The sequence below is a fragment of the Glandiceps talaboti genome, chromosome 2 (assembly GCF_964340395.1).
Source record: "Glandiceps talaboti chromosome 2, keGlaTala1.1, whole genome shotgun sequence".
Taxonomy (NCBI): Eukaryota; Metazoa; Hemichordata; class Enteropneusta; family Spengelidae; genus Glandiceps; species Glandiceps talaboti.
The window spans coordinates 16754244-16776469 of record NC_135550.1 but is presented as its reverse complement, the minus strand read 5'-3'; the positions used below and the strand labels follow the sequence as shown (position 1 = coordinate 16776469).

The 22226-nt window shown below is 34.7% G+C and overlaps 1 protein-coding gene across 2 annotated transcripts in view; it reads right to left on the bottom strand.

The window, feature by feature from the left end:
- LOC144448128 (uncharacterized) overlaps positions 1-20658 on the bottom strand; it is a 40714-nt gene extending 20056 nt beyond the window's left edge. For both annotated transcript variants that reach the window (XM_078138284.1, XM_078138292.1), the window contains exon 1: positions 19734-20658. In XM_078138284.1, coding sequence (XP_077994410.1) covers positions 19734-20327 — 594 coding nt within the window. In that variant the 5' untranslated portion in view covers positions 20328-20658. The remainder of the gene's footprint in view (positions 1-19733) is intronic.
- Positions 20659-22226: the final 1568 nt, after the last annotated feature.

Sequence of the window (22226 nt, the reverse complement as noted above, 5' to 3'; positions counted from 1 at the left end):
GCATTTGGCTGCAGACTGACAACATCAGCAGATTGGCACACCTAGTAATTTTTAAGATATAACTTTTTAACCAAAATTCATACTTTAGAACTTATTTGTCCTGAATAATTCTTCATTTACAAATCCATAGAAACATCACCAATTTTTGTTCATACATTATACATACTTGACTCGTTCTATGATCTGTAAGAACTTAAAATGAAGAAAACAATGAACTGACTGCATAAGTTGACCTAGACTGTAAGATATGTTGTGTTGTTCAGCCCTTTGACTATCAGGCTTCAAAAACCTGACTACAGTGAGTGGTAGCTGACAGTGTGGCAAGAATGTTGTATCTTACAGACAAGGTTCTACCATGATCTTTATATATCACATCAAACTTTATTATATATTAATCCCTTTATTAGGAATTCCTTATTTATAGTTCAAAACTATTCAAATGAAAATTAAGTTTATGTTAGAAATGATATAATATGATCTACAATCATTACTCCTATTAAATAACTTTCATTATTTTGTGAAAGAGTATAAAGCGTGATCTGCTTGAATAAAAAAAAAATCCTATTAAAAAACAATTTCATTTTATTTTATTTTATTTTTATTTTACTTTTAAACATGCGTCAATAACACCTAGTACATTGTTGTGAGTGTATGGTATTAGCTCTCTTTTTCTTTGTCTCAGTAACCTGTGAACTTTAAGTGGTGTGTTTAAAGCACAGCTATTTGATATGTCATCACCACAGTACATACATGCCTGATAAGCCACGAGTGTTCTCCCATACCAGACATACCACAACACATTAACTTACTGAGGCCCAACTAAGATTATGGGGAACTTTTATATTCTGATGTTGTTATGTCATTTGTTGTTAAGAATCTGGCCTTGCTCTCATAGAAATGGAATTTGCAATATTCATAAAGTTTGCATTTCGCATCACGTATACCATATTAAAAAGAATTTAATGGACAAGTAGTGTGAAAAATATCAGAAAGTATGTTTCGTCAAGTGACAGAATAAATTTACATTATAAATTGTTTCACTTCACATCCATGAAGACAGAACAATTACAACATACTTTTGTACTATCCAACTGGATGTCAGCCAACACTAGATGATGTCATGTATTCCTCAAAAAGTGGCTTCAATAGATAGTTTCCTCAATGGGGATTCTCTTCAGTGTATTATGTTCAATTACATCAGATCCCAGAAAGGTTAACGTTATGTATACTCACACAAAGATGCACTGCATATTCATTTAAATATGTTTCTCAGTTTATGACTGAACATTGTACAATATGTCACAGACAACAGACAGACATTTTTCTCTGACTGAAATTAATAAAGATTCCATCATTTTTAAGTATATAAAACATGCAAATTCTTAACTCCTCCCATTTCCTTCAACAAAGTATAAAATGACACATTGTCAATCTAGTCTGTGGTGTGAGACACAGCCCATACGTTTCCTTGTTTGTTCAGTTACTGTAACGTATATTGTCTGTTTTTTCTACGTTCAAATATTCTTGTGCTTAGATTTTACCTTTTTTTATAAGATTATATGTCTTGAGATTTCCTGACACAAAGTACTACATATTGTTCAAAGTATATATATGACACTTGCACTTCTTATCATGTAACTTAAATAAACCCTTAAACAGTGAGTCAAAAGAACTTTTGAACTCATGAAAGGCTATAAAGCTTACCCTAGTCTAGAGACTATTAGTTGTGCAGTGTGAATCTGAAGATCTCGTGACCTCAAAATGAGTTAAAGAGGTAGAGAAATATTTAGCTTCAAGCCCACTGGCTAGTCTCTAGAATAAACTTACACACATGATGGTTAAAACCTATAAAAGAACTCAACTGATAAATTTTTGATCAAAAAAATCTGTTGGTGGATAATCATTCATCATTCTCTTGATTTGATGATTTGTTGATCTGTGTTTGATTAATCTGATTCCCATGGCAAATCAAAGCATTTTTGCCACCTGATTTTAATCACTCTCAGACAGTTTTTGTCAGGGCTCCCTCTAGCAAATCAAAATATACAGTCACTTAATTAGTCAATCTTTAGAAAATTTTGCCACTTTCAGTGAACATTAGCCTTTACCTTGTGATGAAATACAGTAATGTAGAACATTTTAGCTATGGTGGAAAAATTTGTGTTTTTATGAAAAATTGATTATAGCCAAATTTCATACCATGAATAAGAAAAATTTATAATAAATACTAAGCTCATCAGACATATGTAGGAACATCAAAATCAAACTTCAGCCCCATCTGCCAAGTCATTTTTGAGTTTTGAATTTTCAATTAGAAGTCCCATTTTAGGCATAATTTGCATAATGGGGGCGGATCATTTTGTTTGAACAAGTTGAACATCAAGATCTCCATCTTGATGTAAAATTCATAAAAATGTTCCAACCAAATTTCGAACCCAATCTGCTCAGTGTACAGTGTTGTTAAAATTTTAATGCATTTCAGAATTTTTTAGATTTAATTGATAATTGCATGGTCACAGAACAATTTGCCATGTAGAATACCTACAAACATCCCAATAAAATGCCAGACAATCTGTTAGACCTAATTTGCATATCAATATGGGGTCATCTTGTCTTTAACATATTATCTACTTCATCCTCATCAAATACCATGGTAATTAAACTTGAAGTTGTGTATAGTATACAGACAGACACACACACACACACACACACACACACACACATACATACATATCCCCACACACAGGCAAACATTTTACCATGCCACATATAGTTCAGCTGTGCTAAAAATAAATCAATTGTCTGGAGAGTGTATTTCAATTAGTTCAACCTACTTGACATGATGTCCAATCACTCAATTAAGCTTATGTTTGCAAATATTGTGGTGTTCATGATTGCTTTATAAATTGCAAATCTTGACAAGACCAAGATTCTATTTGCAGTGTTAGTATTCAAGCCTGTAGGATAAAGTCTACCAAAGTTCCACGGTTCAAGATACTAGTAATATATATATACGCCTTTTCATTTACTGACCACAAGAATGTCAAACTTGAACACTATCACGCTATTTTTGTTGTTGTTGTTGTTGTTGTTGTTGTTGTTGTTGTTGCAGTGTATACATTGTCTTTAATATGTGATTTTGATGAAAACTAACCTAATAATTTTTAACTTTATTTTCTGTTCCCATTATGGTTCACATCATAAGCGTTAAGGTATGGAACACTATTTTAGGATTAAAATACTAGAATGTGTATTTAAACTGAAAATGTGAGTACATTTTATTTCAGTTCCTCTGCAGTCATTGATTTTAGTCTTTCTAATTTGGTCAACTCTGATGATGGGGAACCATTAACTGACATGTAGCAATTGCAAATCATTAATTTGCTCTAAGCAATTATCAATTAAAAAGTGGGGATGTATTTCTTTAGACTGTAAAGATACATCATGTTACTCAGCTCGTGAGTGGTAGCTGATTGCATGACACAGTACGAATGCTGTATCTCACAGAGTACATTTCCTTGTGAGATGAGCTTTTTATTTCGATTTTATCTCTGTCATAGACTAAGCGAAGTATCTGAAATCTCTTGACATCTTTCCAGTCAGCTTCAATGTTCTCAAATGTATATATCGAAAATAATGAACTCATACAAGTGTCCCTCCAATACTGATATCCCCATTTAATAAGCCCTGTCAAATAAATAATGCCCCTAAGCAATTCAGGATTAGTTTGATTACAAATCAATGACAGGATCTATACTTCTTGTAATAAAATCTAGACACAATCTCAATACAATGTATACAATAATGATTATCATTTACCATTTGCTTCAATTTTGAACAATCTGTATCTTTGCAGTGTAAAAGTTCAGACAACAAATTATTCAGATGTCACATTTTTAAACATGGTTGTATCACATAGAAGTCAACAAATACAAGTAATCATATGGTTATGACTTTTTACACCTAATTTGGATAACATTGATCAGATCACTTTCGTTTGAAAAATCTCCCAACTAAATACTAACACTCTACCAAACATCATAGTAATAAGGGATTTTACAGATCTCATGAGATATGCAAATATGCCTAGCAACAATAGTTGTAAAACATGATCGTGGTCAAGCTTTCCCTATGTGTGATGATGTTGAAAATAATAGTGTTGCTAAGCATTGTACACTTTCAGCTTGACCACCCTCAAGTGGTAAGGTTGCTATGGATGCAATGGCTCATACAGGATCTTGTGAGCTCTGCCACGAGACGAAAAACAACTTATTGGCCCAGTATTTTTTTTATTTAAATCATTCACAATCACATAAGAAAACAAACTGACAGACACTTCTCCATACCTTTAGCACTACTGAACGTATAGTTCAATTGTGCTAAAAATGACAATTTTTACTTTCAGATATGGACCTCAAAATATTTCCACCAAAAATGACTGGTAAAGTATTTGGGGAGGGCTTTGTACATGACTTGAAATAGAAATTGTTTCTCTGATGAAAGAAGTTCAACGTGTCACATCAAAATATGACAATTTTCATCTCTTGAACTACTTTTCATTGTCATCCCCTGATTGCTTGCATTCAAGGAAACAAATCTGTTCCAACACGGAACGCATTATCATACAGAGTAACACTCAATGCTCAGGCTAACATAACTTACAGGGGGTGGTGATAGAAAATAGCACAGCCGAGAATTGCAGTCCAGCAAATCCTATTTATCATGTAGGTAAATTGTAACTAACAGCTTTTTTTATTGTTTAAGTAGCCCATCATAACTACACTATCATCCCTCTACATGGTTTAATCCAAAAGTTAGGCTTGTAATTAAAAGGTCAAAGTTCACATCAGGATATCCCTAAAGTTTTGCTGCCCAAGGGTGATGAATGTATATTTCACCGTCAAGATATATTATGGTTTCATATTCGGCCCATAAACCTCAAGGAATACCATCAATCCAGGGACTGAAAACTTTATGGCCAAATTAATTTATTAAAGACAACCAAATTTTCTATCATTTCTGTTTTAACCCATAAATAGTTTTGACAACAGAATACAACATTCTCTATGTATAAGGAAAGAGAAGGTCAGAAACTAATATAGCAGGTACAAGGAAAAAGATGATAGAATCATAAAAAAAACTCCTAAAAAAAGGAAATGCAATGTGCTATGTACATTTCCTAGTTTTGAAGAAGTGAAATTTCAGTGCTTATTTTATTTATAGCTGCAATAATTGTAGCTTTGTTTTTATTTGCAATACCTTTTATTCTTTATTTTCCTTCTTGTGTACTCAACATTTTATGCTTTACTTTTTATTTTCTGAAGATTCCTATGCATCAAATAAATGCATTGTTTATTTGTGTTTTGTTGTTGATGTGTGGATTGCGAAATCAAAAAAATAATGTCATACTTGAGATTTGCTGTGAGGCAAGTCATTTAACTCAATACAGGAATTGATATTGCATTCCTCTGATCAAGACATGAAGTGGTGATATGTAGCAGCAACCCTGTCGGCTATTTCTGGCTATTTCTGTCCTTTAACACGTCATACTTCTGACAGTACTATAAATTATCTAAAAGTGACAACGACACAACTTTAATAGTAGCCCACCAAAATAGCAAAATACCCTCACATCTTAATTCATACGTTGAATTGTTTACATAATTAATAATATCATCACTCATACTCAAATTCGACTTATCTAATTATGTAATTACTCAAACTTTACTTCATGTCATCCTTTAATATATCTATGTCTGATAACAGACCACACCAGTGGAATCTGATCTATACACATACCAGACAAGGCCAACACTTGTTTCCTCTGCCCTTTTGCTGCAGTGCATTCTAATTGGTAACTGTGATGGTATCCCTTTGTTCTAATTGATTTTGAAGTTACAGTAACATTTGCCACCTGTCTATAATTATAAAGTAGGTGATCCATATCAAGGTAAATGTATACAGTCCATATAGTCAAGTAGATATACTATATAGCGATAATTATCCATGTTGTTTGCCATGTACTACTTCCTTTTCATACTCTATTTTTCAATTATGTTTTCTGTCAAATCAGAGATTCTACTGATGCATGACTGCAAATAAATGCAGTCACACTCTATTGATATACACATACACAGGACACCATTATGCAGTATGGTATAATTATCTTTTGTATGGGTGTCAAGTTAATAAAATCAGCATGTATTACCCTTCACCATACCCTCCCCTAGCTTCCTTCCCCTCTTCCGCCCCTACCCTTGCTCTCCAAACTGTCACCTACCATTCCCCATCAAATACCACCTGTTCTTGAATTATCTTGTCGCCTTGCACCAATGAAAAAATCAATTGTCAACACTGCTTCAAAAAGCAAATTGCAGGTGAATTTTTCTTTCACTAAAGTATACCCAATATTAGACTCTCTTACAGCCCTCGGAGCTTCGCTTTACTAAAATTAAAGCTAAACGAATTATTTTGTATGTACCGATGCCAGCTAATTAACCGTACTCGAACATCCTTGTACTGTGCGCCCTCATTGACCATGATAGAGATAACCATTCGTTGACGTGTGACTGCGACGCTCCGTGTTATCGCGAAGCCTCGGACTTCGCGATAACACGGAGCGTCGCAGTCACACGTCAACGAACATATATCTCTATGTGGTCGATGAGGGCGCACAGTACAAGGTTGTTCGAGTACGATGGAGTACGTTATGTAGATGGTATCGGTACATACAAAATAATTCATTTAGCGTCGATTTTAGTAAAGCGAAGTTCCAAGGACTGTGAGAGAGTCTAACCCAATATATTCCCCTTCACTCTGTTTGATCACAGAGACTTAGGGGGACTGAGACTCCCCTGTCTATCGGGTATTAAACAGTGACTCAAGGCCATATTACTCACTGTCTTAACATTAAAGATTGTAATCCAAAAATGTCTTATGACATCACTCTTAATCAGCAAATTGATTCTACAGCTGAAACTTATTTGTCCTTGTGCATTACTTGACTATCTAGACACAAAAAAAAAGACATCCTGTTATGACAATGATTGTATTGAGACATGTAAACACACAAGAGATCTGAGCTCCCAAGGACTAAATGGAATGAATTCACCAAAACTACACACAGAAAGCTCGAAGGAGAAATCAAATCCTTGAAAACAACAAATTCAGCAACATTGTGAAGTATGTTTAAGACTGGTCCATTCAGTTGAGCTATATATGTGTGTTGTAAGTGTTTTTCTATGTAACATATTTACTATACCATGCTTTCCAATAGCATGATGTCATGTAATAAAGCATTATTATTATTATTGTTATTATCAAAATCTAATTTGTAAAATTATAACAGCTGCTGAACTAGCACTGACCTGCCATCCCTAATCTCAGGTTGAGTGCATACATACACGCATTAAATCAGTTTACCATCACTTGAATAAAGGGTTCATGATGATGATCCCTGCACTGCAGATGTGTGATATGAAAGATGACAGAAGTCAAGTCATTGTGAGATAAATTTAAGTAACATCTGTATCATTATCTGATGTGTCTACTTTAGTTACATGCAGATGTCTTAGTAACTGTATGAATTAATTATTTATGTAGATGTACTTCGACTTAGATTTTCAAAAGTCCAATCCTGATGAGAGTTACAGACTTTGATGGAAATATTTGTTGTTGTCTAATAATGCTCCTGTAACCATAATTCTCAGTACCTGTAATAGCATTTCACCTCATGCTATAGAGGGTCAAAATAGAACAAGAAGGTTGACTTATTCTCAGTACCTGCAATAGCATTTTACGTCATGCTAGAGGGTCAAAATAGAACAAGAAGGTTGAATATAATTATAATTATTCTCAGTACCTGTAATAACATTTTCCCTCATGCTAGAGGGTCAAAATAGAACAAGAAGGTTGACTTATTCTCACGTATACCTATAGTAACGCATGTGAAGCGTAAGGAATGGAAGCTAATATAGTGTCAACCAAGAAATCAAATGTTTGTTATTTTTATGATGCACCTTAGGCAGTAACATTCTATTTCATGCACTGACACAAGTGATAACAGGAGTGTACACATTAAGTAATATCTGTATTTAGGTGATTTTTAGATTGATATGTGGGTATGTTATAACTGTCTGACTCCACATACTGGCTCGTGAATGACATTTTTGAGCCAGGTAGCCAAGTCTCTTGGCAACTACAGTATGTCTTTTGGGGGATTTCTAGGTTGATACATTATGCAGTATCTGTATTAGATTTCTATGTCATATCTGTATTAGGAGATTTCTCATATGTAATATATGTATGGGAGATTTCTATGTAAATGTGTATTAGGAGATTTCTAGGTAATAGGTAGATTAAGCATACAGTGTACAATGTATGTAATATCTGTAGTACTAGGAGATTTCTAGGGGTAGATACATTGTGTAATATATGTATTGGGGGATTTCTACTAATAGGTATGTTATGTAATGCCTGGGGATTTCTTGGTAGATAGACTATGTAATATCTGTATTCAACAGAAGATTTCAACATTGCAAAGTTTAATAATGTACTCATCATTAGCAAATTGGCTAATGTTTATAAGAGAAAGGTGGTTGTTGCAGGGATATGAGATGTTACATCTAACTTAACACATTAAAATATCACTTATGTCTATATTAAAGTAATATCTGGTAATGGTGTTACTAAGGCAGCTGCAGTATCAGGTATTTCCATCTAAAAATGCACAGTGGATCCATTCTTTTCTGCAACTTTTAATATTTTTCCAGTTCAGGGCTGTGAAAATATCATTATAATCACATATATACCTAGTAGCAGTGTCCATGGAATACTAACATAGATAAGGTATTACAAGAGAGGTGAGGCAACACTTTGAAGACTGAGATATGAGTACATTGTGTCGTACACAATGAAAACGTGGATGATGACGAAAGTGTGGTGAACCCATTCCTCTCCTCAGCTGTCTGCATGCTGACTCCTTCACAGTGTTTCCTTCCGTTTGCTAACATCTGTGATAAGTGATAGCATCATTGTTTATTCGGTGCCAGATTTTTTTCATTTATGTGGAATGTCACTAGATGTTGGACAACAGTCTTTCCCAATGATTTCCACTTCATACCAATCATCACCCTAATACCATCTAGTGGAAAAAATTTAAAATACAAGCTTTCCTGGTCGTTCATTCTGAATCACTAGATAAACACTGACATACATATTTGCATATTGTGATGGAGGAAAATAAACTTTCATTCACTGTCAAACTATTAGTGGTTATTAAACATGTAGGAGCATCAGAGTAACTGAATCAATGTTGGACAAAAATCAACTTGCGAATAACACCATACTTATTGTAATAATTTAAAATATACTTTTACTGCATTAGGCATAAGTATTATTAGGATATCTGGAGAAACAAGAAAACATACAACATTAAGTATTACCATTTTTTTTCATTGTTTTAAACACTGAAAAAACTTTTGTGATTTAATTATTAGTGGTTTTAATTTCTTTTATCTTGCAGCAATGACATCCCAACATCTTACTGAGCTTTGAATTGTAACTTCAATGGTATTGAAGTAAAACTACATACATTAGTCATTTTAGAGGGTTTGATAAAATGTGACATCATTCAGTCTTGGTGTGTTGATTGGCACCTGACACTTGTATCATTATCTTTGCACAAGACATATCTGTTCAGCTGTTGCTATGGGCATGGCAAATTGGTTGCTATGCACATTTGTGTTTATTTATGAGAGATTATGCACTGAAATACCTATAAGCATCTCTTTTTCTTATTGTTATGGGTATGGTCTTTGTTGCTAAGCATAGTTTTGTCCCTTTTTGAATGTCTATTCACTTGTCTACCAAACATTCCATTTTTAGACCTTATTTGCATATCAACCAAATAGTTGATAATTTCTTACCCATACAAATATTCTAATCAATTTTCAAACCAATCTAACCAATAGATTTTGAGATTTTATACCAAAATCCCGTCTTCACAACCTAATTTGCATATGAACAATAGGATCACTTTAACAGATCTTCATCCCGATACCCCTAGAAATATCCCTACCAATTTTCAGACCAATTTGACCATAACATGACTATTTGAACAAAAGTCACATTTTTATAGACCATACTGCATATGATAATCTGATCATTTTCCCTTAAACAATCTCACAACTATACATTAAAAGTAACATTGCCGTCAAATATCAAGGTTGAATTCACCCAGTAGTTTCTGATTGCATACATAAACACATACACATGTGCTCAGATGCACACTCATACACTACCAATTAGTCTATAGCACTGCTGAACTTATTCATGTACAGCTCAATTGTGCTGAAAATGTCAGAAGGATTTAACTTTCTTTCATTTGCATAATGTTGTGAATCTGTCATACGCCACAATCATACCTGAAATTGATAACAATTTCACATTATATGTACTACACTATAACCATATAAATGCACCACACGACTCAGTAACCACAATGTAATCAGTTTAAGCATTACTTTTAAACTTATTTTTAAATGTAGGATGGATTTTTAATAGATAAGCAGCTTTGGTGACTCAGTAAATCTATGGTAATCTGCATGGGGCTGTAAGCTTAGGAGATTGTCCCAAAGTACCAAAGCTGCATGGCAACCTAGTGATGTAATATGTGCCTTTCTAGCTTTCCTAATTTTGGATGCAATTATACATTCAATCCATACACTCAGAAGGTCATCATGGGTCAACTCATTCACACCATGATTGTAGGATGAGTGTGCTACACACTGAATGGATATTCTGTTCTACCAAGACATGACTCACAAGTCTATTTTTGTCAGACTCAATGTATATGTATAGCTGAAATCACCCGGCATACCCAAGTTGCCATCCTGACTGTTTCCCAGGTTACACTTAGTAATATCATCCAATCCAAACAGTTTTCTAGTTACCCTACTGATATCGCGCAATCCCCGACTGTTTTCTAGGTACCCTACTGATATCGCACAATCCCCGACTGTTTGCCAGTTACCCTACTGATATCGCGCAATCCCCGACTGTTTTCTAGGTACCCTAGGTAGCCTAATGATGTCACGCAATTCCCAACTGTTTTCTAGGTACCCTACTGTTATCATGCAATCCCCGACTGTTTTCCAGGTACCCTAGGTAGTCTACTGGTATCACGCAACCCCCAACTGTTTTCTAGGTGCCCTACTCAGATATCACGCAATCCCCGACTGTTTTCCAGGTACCCTAGTTACCCTACTGATATCGCACAATCCCCAACTGTTTTCTAGGTACCCTACTATCGCGCAATCCCCGACTGTTTTCCAGTTACCCTACTGATATTGCGTAATCCCTGACTGTTTTCTAGGTACCCAATATCGCACAATTCCCGACTGTTTTCTAGTTACCCTAATGATATCGCACAATCCTCGACTATTTTCTCGGTACCCTAGGTACCCTACTGATATCGCACAATCCCCGACTATTTTCTAGGTACCCAATATCGCACAATGCCCAACTATTTTCTAGGTACCCAATATCGCACAATCCCCAATTGTTTTCTAGTTACCCTACTGATATCTCACAATCCCCGACTATTTTCTAGGTACCCAATATCGCACAATGCCCGACTGTTTTCTAGTTACCCTGCTGATATCGCACAATCCCCGACTGTTTTCTAGTTACCCTACTGATATCGCACAATCCCCGACTGTTTTCTAGTTACCCTACTGATATCGCACAATCCCCGACTGTTTTCTAGTTACCCTATTGATATCGCACAATCCCTGACTGTTTTCTAGGTACCCAATATCGCACAATGCCCTACTATTTTCTAGTTACCCTAATGATATCGCACAATCCTCGACTATTTTTTAGGTACCCTAGGTACCCTACTGATATCGCACAATCCCCGACTGTTTTCTAGGTACCCAATATCGCACAATCCCCGACTGTTTACTAGGTACTCGATATCGCACAATCCTCGACTGTTTTCTAGGTACCCAATATCACACAATCCCCGACTGTTTTCTAGGTACCCAATATTGCATAATCCCCGACTGTTTACTAGGTACCCAATATCGCACAATCCCCGACTGTTTTCTAGGTACCCAATATCGCACAATCCCCGACTGTTTACTAGGTACTCGATATCGCACAATCCCTGACTATTGTCCAGGTACTCTACTGATATCATGCAATCCTGACTTTTCCACATTATCCAAATAATAATACAGTAATATAATCATTATCATCAATCCAAACAGTTTTGCATGTTACCCTACTAATACAATGTCATATCAATGGTTTTCCAGGTTACCCAAATAACATCATGTAATATCAAACAGTTTTCCAGGATATCCTACTACCGTAATATAATGCCATCCCTACAGTTTTTCCAGGTTATCCTAAAAATAGAATGCCATTCAGATAGTTTTCCAACATAATGTTATGGTTATTTGCACATAAGGAAACTATGAATTTAACCAGATCTGTTAAGAAGTTTTGTAAAACCATTTTAAACAAAACCAATATGTCATAGAAGTCACAAAGACATTTAACTCTCCATGGTTTTAAATCTCACAACTTGTCTTCATCCAAACAATTCACATCAAGTACAAACACAACAAGAAATGTAATGAACACTGAACTGAACTGAACTGAACTGAACTGAAATAATGTAAAAACTATAAAGCAGAACAAGAGATTAGCATCCATGAATACGGTATTGACTGAAAATGAAACAGAGAAAGTCTAAATAAAATCAAATGTCAATTACAACTGTATGATGGCAGAATAGTCGGACTGAATGGACAACACTAAAGGGAAGGAAATTACATGACATTGTGTGAACTAGACTGTAAGATACGCAGCTAGTGTTGTTCAGCTCTATCAGGTTTCTTAACCACAGTTAGTTCTGGCTGATAGCGATGGCAGGAATGTCTCTATCTTACAGACTATGTGTGAACATAACTGGTGAAAAATAAATGTTAACTCTTCTTTTAATTTTCCTCAACTGCGGCTATTTATAATATATTCATTACATTTGAAATATACACCTCTATGGCAGCAATTATCTAAAGATCTCTAGGTAAACTATAACCCTTGCTATCAATGCAACTGTGTTATTGACAATACTGTTTATACCTTTGAATAGGACTATCATCATTGTGTAGAGAAAGGAGAAATTGCTTTGGCAATATACCAAGGTGAATAATGTTGTAGGTTAAGACTTCCTTTATCATCTACAGGGTAGTAGCTCTGCAATTTATCAACTGTGCCATGTCAACAACAGGAAGCTACATCATTTAACCTAAGCACATCCTTGACTAAAATCCACTTGTGTGTGTGTTTAACAGATCATTGCAGGGTTATAATAGTTAAACAATTACAACAAAAAAGAGACTTTATTCACAATTGTAAAGTTCAATGCCAAACTAACTAGAACTAGAGTATACACAACCACACCATTTGCACACAGACAAACAACCACAGATGTTTTAAGCAGGAAAGCCAAAGTAAAGGATGAGTCATAACCGTGGCAACTGGAAACCATAATCATTTGAAACTGTAATCCCTGCTATTACAGGATTCACTCCACTGAAAGTGTATAGTTACTGAATGAAATTATGCCTTTCAAATTGTCATCTGGAACCATACTCATGTTATGAAATGTTCACACATATACACCAATGGACAGTATAAATTTCACACTAGCTACACAGACTTGTATAAAGTAAATCTATTTTCACTGAAATTACAAAAACAAGCACACATATTTGACTTTAATATGGGAATGTTATTTTTACAGTCATTTTGCCAAAATATTTTAAACCTGAAAATTGATATTCCTTTGCAGTTTATTTTAGAATGTGAGCAAACAACATACTAGGATATCTTGAAGTATGTAGTAAAATATATCTAGTTGTTTTAGTAGTATAGCATTCCTTGCACTGGGGATCAATCTCGGTAAACAATACAACAGAATTATACAATACAGATTGGAAAATTAATTGTTAGTTTTATTCATTATTAGTGTTGCCCATTTCAAAAACAAGGGCCACTTGGCCAATTATTTCTTTTATTCAATCATTGACAAATTGATGAGCATTATTGTCCATGGCATTACTCAATACAATAAAATGACATACAAATTGTCAAGCATGTCAGTGACAGGTCAAAGGTCAATCTATTTCAAACAAAGACGGTTCTGTCTAGAATTAGTTCTCTCTGTATGACAACATTTCCTAATTCAATAAAATTACGTGCAAAATTTCCAATACTTTACAGATTTTGTCTAGCATTGCTTCTTGCTATATAATATTTATTTAATTCAATAATGTACAAAATTTTCCAAACAACAAATTTTTTTTCTGGTCTGGCCAGGCTTGGTCTAATGGGCCTGGATTAGTCATTTTCACTGCTGAACAAATTTCAGGAGTATTGACATGAGCGATTTTTGAAAGTCTTATCTTAGTTTTCCTATATACTATTTTCGATGTTGTTTGCCATGGTTGCCTAACAAGAAAACACTAAATTGTTAACAAATTTGAATTCTTCATTGGGGGATTTAAACCTGTCAAATCTTTGCTTGTTGTAATACCTACTAAGTTTTTTTTTCACACACAAGTCCAATTTATGACCCATTTTGAGTCATAAATGCCCATACTTAGCTGATCCCATAAACTTCAAATAGTTACCATAAACTTTAAATAGTCACTAAACGGCAATGTAGACAAAAAACTACAGGTACCTGGATAGATTTCTATTTGATCAGAAAGTTTACAATGTAACAAAGTCTATCAGAAAGCCTACAATGTAACAAATGCAATGTTTGCAAAACAAAAACTTTAGCCATTATACAATTGTTTTTGTCTGACTCCCACACCTAATGTATTACCTAATCAAGTTCTTTAAGAAATGCACATATTTAATGACACAAATTAAAGTTGCCATTAATTTACTTATAAAAAAAAATTATAAGTTTGGTTAAAATGATTCAACATAAAAGTGATACATCGATTGGTTTACTTTAGGTAGTACAGAACTTCTTGAGCTGCGTATGCCTGGTCTGGAAACTTGAAAGTAACCTAGGGGTAAAAAGTGTCTGAAATTCTAGACTAAAATTACATAATGATGTATCTCTGCAGGCAATGATGTCATTCACACCAGACTCACTGATTGCAAATTTCACAAAACCCCAAAGTGACAGTGTGTGTAGGCAGTAGATTGCTTTTAACAATACACTGCAGTGTAGATGACTGCTAGCATTTAGAATGTTCATGATATTTTCATTTCTTTGAGAGGACCTAGTATTCTAGTTCTCACATATGCTGTAGACAGTTTCAGGTCATGTTTTGTGCGTAATCTTGACAACACTCATATAGGACACATCACATTAATCATCAACATTTCAATCCACATGTTGGAAAATTGAGTTCAAAAGAATGAAAACATTGTTACTGGCACGAAATACTAAAATAAAGAGTTTTATTTGGGTGCCAGGTTGGTCATTAATCTTTGCATTTTGGGAAAAATTATGAACAAGATGATAAATGAATGTGATAAACTTGAAAAGACATCCCAAATAGAAATGACACTGAAATTAAAAAAATAGTTGATTTTATGTTTTGCAAAGCTGTTGAAAATTTACACAGAAACTAAAAAAAAAATTTGTAACACTCTTGAAAAATGACAAGAGATACATCTATGAGGAAATAGCGTGAAATACATCTAGAAGTTGGTAAGAAATGGAATCAAACTTAACAGTATCAGGGTATAAAGAACAGTCATAGATGGTTATTTACTCTTGATAGAGTAGATACCATGAATGGGAATGATTGCAATGAGTGTGACCCACTTGTATGTAGTACTACAAACTTGTATAGGCAAGCAATGATAGAAACGGAAAGAAACCCAAAAACATGTGCAATTGTGAAGCCGGTAGACGGTATGAATACACAGCAAACATGGGGCCACAAGGCCACACCTTGAGGCCGTCAATACACAGTATAGCCTTTACAAACACACCGACCCAACAGTTCAATGGACCCTTCACGTCTATTTGTGTTGTCTACCCGATAACTCTGGCATGTATAGCACAGCAAACAAAAAGCCTCTGTTCAACCTAAACTGTTTTTTTTCTTATTTATTAACCACAGAAATTCCAATGGTATCAGACACAGATTTTCAAACCTTGTGAAAAATGAAAAACTAGTAAACACAGCGTGTACTAGTATTGGCTGGAATTTTCACTGTATGCCACAAAAAATGATCAACACAAAATTAATATAATTTTAAAATTATTAGAAATTATTGAAATTATTAGTAGTTTAGTGTTATTTTATTGTTGTGTAGTTACATTGTATCTGTACGTATATCATTGACCATAGATTATGTTCTTGTATGACATATTAATTTCGTGTCAAATTAAATATACTCTACTCTACTCTATAATTCATAATTATGAAAATAAAAGAAATATGTTATTATGACTTCTACCATTTATGAATGTGAAGTGCTAGTTGACATAAAACTGTCAGTGAATTTAAATTTATAACTGAAAATGTAAAACAAACTAAGTCCCATTTCAGGCATCATTACTACATGCTTGATGATAATATTAATATTATGGCTACACAAACCATGGTTCAGACATTACTATATTAGCCCAGAGACTTATGGCTGGTTTTCAAATCTACAGATTCTCCAGTAACATGTTGGAAATGATGTGAAACCCTACAATAAGTATCTTGGCTGTACTAGATATGTCTGCTATAGGAATTTACCTGATGCAAAAACCTATGTACGTCATGTTGTTCTTTTTGAACAGTGTGTACCATAACTAACCCTCCCTATATGCTAACACCCCAACACCCCCAACACCCCCCATCCCACCCCATTTAATGTACAAAGTATAGCATCAACTTTTTGCTTCACATCTCTGGTTATTGGGACTCTTCATTGTTAGATAATGCAGCACAGGCTGTACAGAAATGTTTGCAAATCAAAGGTTCGGTCCTTGTAATGAGTGAAAGTTTGTGATTTGATTTTATCTCTAAAACATTACAAAACTAAAAGGATGATTAGCCTGGGCAGTTTCAACTCATAAAATTAATCTTACTTGATACCTACAGCTGCTATATGTGTGTGATCAATGGATAATGATATACTCATAAACCACCCCACTTTCATTGTTGAACTTATATTGACATTGGACAATAAGTGGCCACATTAGTTTGAAACTGTCTTGCTATGCTATGCAATTCAAGAACCCTGTATCAAAGACACAAACTACAGTAGTTTGTGTACTGCAAATGTAAACGGCTCAGTCTCAAACAAATATTATGATAGGCATAAATACAGCTCCTGTATACTGAACTGCATTGAAACTGATGCATGCAAAGGAGACTCAGATTTTAGATACTTCTGTGTTGAACTGTGCTGAAACATGCTGAAGATGCATGTAGAGATAGAGGTGAATATGGACAGACATTTCTGTGTTCAGTCAATGGTGAAATAAAATGTAGTGTGATATGTTTTTTGAAATATGAGAGCAAATTTTGTAGTGCATTTTGCCCCGTCAATATCACCTACATCATTTTTGCAATGCCATTATAGACAATAATAATGTGCTAGACCACTTTTCTTATGAACTGTTATGTAATAAGTAATAACAATATCTCTCTTAGTTGAAACGATCATTGGTTCAAGACCTGTCATTGACATTCAAAGCCAACTAACAAAAGATTTTTCAATTTGGGTATTTTCCTTTTTTACAATGTAAATAAGGGAACATAGCTAAAACAATGTCATTATAATTATGTATTATTTACTTGGGAATATTTTGTCTGGTTATTTTATGAGTTATCTTTATGTAATATATATATATATATATATATATATATATATATATATATATATATATATATATATATATATATATATATATATTATGAAAAATATGAACATGTCAAAATAAATATGCATTGATTGATTTCAGAATGCATACATTTATGAAATATTAATTTTAATAGTGACTGTACAGATTTTTGGTTATTTCAAGGTTTTAAGGAAATATGGCAACCCTCTTTTTCTTTTCCACATTTGAATTCACTACTACTAGTATATACTCCAGACAAATGTCAAATTTTGTACACACTCGCATACATATACACACACACTAGTCTTTACTATGCCTATGGCCCTAGCCTACTGCACAGATTCAGTTGTGCTCATAAAAAAAAGGCCACCTTGAGGCACAGCATAGAATTTTTTAGTTGATTGATTTACACCAATATCATTGCTCAATCCTAGCCCAGAGACTTGCCTATCTGACTCTACATACTGGTTTGACAGTATATTGTGAATGGCATTTTCAAGCCAGACAGTTGAATCCCAAGGCTAATTTGAAACAGGCATGGTTAGACAACATGCTGACATGCTTACATGATAAGTGTCAATTTCAAACATTTCTCTGTACAATTCTACAATACTATTAATACAAAACAATTATGAGAAAGGTTCCCCTTGCTTTATTTGTTGTTTTTCATTTACATTGTAAATCTACATAATAGGGCACTATATTTTCCATCACCTCTGACATGCAGACTCTTGAAACACCAGGTCTCCTAAATTGTAATTTCTCTGCACTAAATAAAAAGATAAATTAATTTTAACCATATCATTTAATGGTTTCAATAACGGTTCAGACTTTTGAAAGAAAGTGGAACTGCAAATACATCTGATTTGGCCATTATGAATTCAATACACGAGCACAATGTTATTGTATTATCTAGAATAAACAGCATAAATTAAAAAGCCATGTTCTGGGTAAAGTAATCCCCATTCAATGATATTAACAAATAAATGATACGAAAATGTATGGCATCTGGAGGAAAAAATACAACAATTATTGATTGTTTTCGATTGGTTGGACTATTGTTATGCAAATGACGATCCTTCATCAAAGCTTCCCGTCGACAAAAGAGCTCTCCCGATCCCCCAGACAACAATAGGTTCATGCCCTTCGCAGACTTTGACAACTTACACTGAGAGCGAACAAAGGCTTTTGTGCAATATTGGTTTACATCTACTGATCACCGTATGACGACGGTAAATCAACCATTTCACTGAGAACCGAGATTGCTGCCAAATCTCCCATCAGTAGCTACGCAGGATCCCCTTAAGAAACCATTCCCACAATATTTATTTTAGACGGTAAAAATAACTCCATTATGTAACTTCTTACTCTCTACTATGACTATGTCCACTCATCATCAACTCCGCAGTTCCTCTAGTGGTGACAGCAGTTGCTCAAATCATGAAAGTATCACCCACATAATTACAAGCTCAAATCTGTGGACGATATTGATAATTACAGAAGTTTTGAAATCAGAAAGCTAGCATAACAAAGCAACTCGACGACCGAGATCTGCATCACTGGACTGCAAGAATTATATTAGATATTGTTGACATACTCAGCCAATTTGTGTAATTGCAATATGTGCGATCTTATCGAGTTACGTCAAAACACGCACGTTTGGTTTAATAGAGAACTCGGTTCGTGACCTGTCATTCGTTACAATATTACATGTAAAACCTGTCTGTGAACCTTTGACCGCCATGGTCGCTTTTACATGGAAGTATATACCATGTGACTTTTGCAACATGCAGTCTGTGTCTGTCTGCTAGTAAGAGAACAAGATCTGAAAACATGATAAACCTACCTCTTCTACAGTGGTGCTAGTTGTAACACTGGTGACAACTTCTTCTCCCTCCTTGACAACGACCGTAGTCGTTTTGGTAACTTCAACTGTCTCCACGACTGTTTTGCCTTCTTCTACAACTTCTTTCTTCGTTTCGGCTGTCGTTTCCACCACCTTCGTTTCTTCCGATGCAGCCACCTTCGGGGCCTCCTCAACGTTTTCGGCACCTTCATCCTTGTTAGATGATTCCTTCTGTTCTTTTTCTTTCTCGTTCTTTTTACCCTTTTTAGAATCTTTCCTACTAACTTTCTCTTTTTTAGCCTCGTCTTTCTTTTTCGCTTCTTCTCGTTTCTTCTTTTCCTTTTCTTCTTTCTTTTTGGCCTCTTCCTTCTTTTTGTTTTCTTTTTCTTTAGCTTTAGCATCCTTCTTCAACGTGCTGTCCTTCTCGTTGGCCTCCAACTCCACGGCGGTTGGCTCTCCCCCGTTCACTTCGATCTGGTTGTCACCAGCCTTGTTGTCTTCAACATGCACCACCTCCGGTTCTTCGCTGGTCGAGCTCTTTCCCTTCTTGTTGCTAACATCGTAGTTTTTCTTTTTGCTGAATATACCACCCATATTGTAAAAAAAAACGCGCGGAGTTATAATTGTGTGGGAATACGCGACGAAGTATGTTCCAAGACGCTACACAGATAGCAGAGCTTATCCCGAATACTATTAACAGATGCCACTGCTTAGATAACAATCTAAAGCAAAAAAACGCCCAGTGCTACCAACGCCACCCTAGTGAGTTCTGAATGGCCCACGTGAAATTCTTGACCAACAGACAAACTTTTGTTCTTGATATCCACAGATATGCAATTCTTCCACGAGGATACCCAGGAATATTAGCCTAGTGTTTTCACCAGTTACGATTCACTGTCTGTGTTTTAATAGGGATCTCATTCGTGTGGAGGAGATGAGTAGTTCCTTCTTTTAAACGCACTCCCTCTAGAGACATTTATTCCCGTGTAGACGCTGCCTGTAGCTATGTAGCTATCGTAGTGTGGGACTATGGCGTGTGTGAACACATTGCTTTGGACGGTGTACGTACACTGACGAGGCTGTTCGTATTTGAAACGTTAATTGCAACTATCACATCCCTGCAATATCATAGATATTATTTATCAATAACTGTATTTCAACATTGTTATTGTCAAGTGAAATAGAGGCTAGGTAGACTACCAGGATTATTTCATGATGACTCAGATAAATGTATATATATAATTATATATACACAAGGGGGGCGTACATCCACATTGTATTATATTTTAATCATTTGCTGGTTGCTTATTATGTGATTATCATATGAGAAGGTCTCTAGATATAACCATCACAATCACAATGTTACATGAAATAAAATATCTTAGATGGAATGATAGCGATAGCTTCTGATCTAGCAGAACGTTGCCTATCTCTGTATCATGTGTACTCTGCGCAACGTCTTTTGTTTTTGAGTTCAAAGTCAAGGATTAAATATATTTGTGGCATTCCCGCAAACCAGAGTTATTATTTCTTCCACTACATTTCGAAATAAGTGGGAGGTGGTTCGTTAAGAACGTTGCCGTAAAACAGACCGTGGTTTGCGACGATGATTTGTGGTAATATAAAATGTTCATGTTTTGAAGAAAGATGACCGTCATGTGCAAAATGCGATTACACATCGGGCTGCTAAAATATACCAACTTGCCGCGAAAACGCTTCGTTCATGATGTTTTTATCTAAACTCATAACGTCGTACTTTTCGTCATAGAGAGCCCAAAATAATATATGTATATAGCCATGAACGTTAACCTGTGTACTAAACTACAGTATGTTACTAATATTAAATGTTTCTAAAATTACATATTCATTGAACAAAAAAAAACCGTGTACAATCATGATGATATATCATATGAGAATGAGCATATAATTTTAGAAACGTTATTTGTAACATATTTTAGTATATAGGCTGGTGGATATACATAATGACAGACACTTGTTCATGTGTTTATGGTATTTATACTTACATATGGTTTGTTTATTTGTGTATGTTCAATGTTATATATCTATCTATGTATCTATGTATCTATCTATCTATCTATCTATCTATCTATCTATCTATCTATCTATCTATCTATCTATCTATCTATCTATCTATCTATCTATCTGTCTGTCTGTCTGTCTATCTATCTGTTTGTCTGTGCCTCTGTTTGTTTGTTTGTTTGTTTATTTGTTTGTTTGTTTGTAACACGGTTCCTGCCAAGATTAGATTAATTTAACATTTTAATTTATCATTGGCTCCTTGTGCTTAGATAAAAACTTTGATGACAACGGATTAAAAGTTTACCTCGAAATCAAGTGTAGATGAAAGAATCAGAAACTGTTGCAGGGACCTCTGAAACAAACACCACAGTCACTTCTTTCCCAATATATGTTCCTGAATACAATAAAATGTCGATAATATTGAGATACTTGGCAAATATTTATATGAAAGGG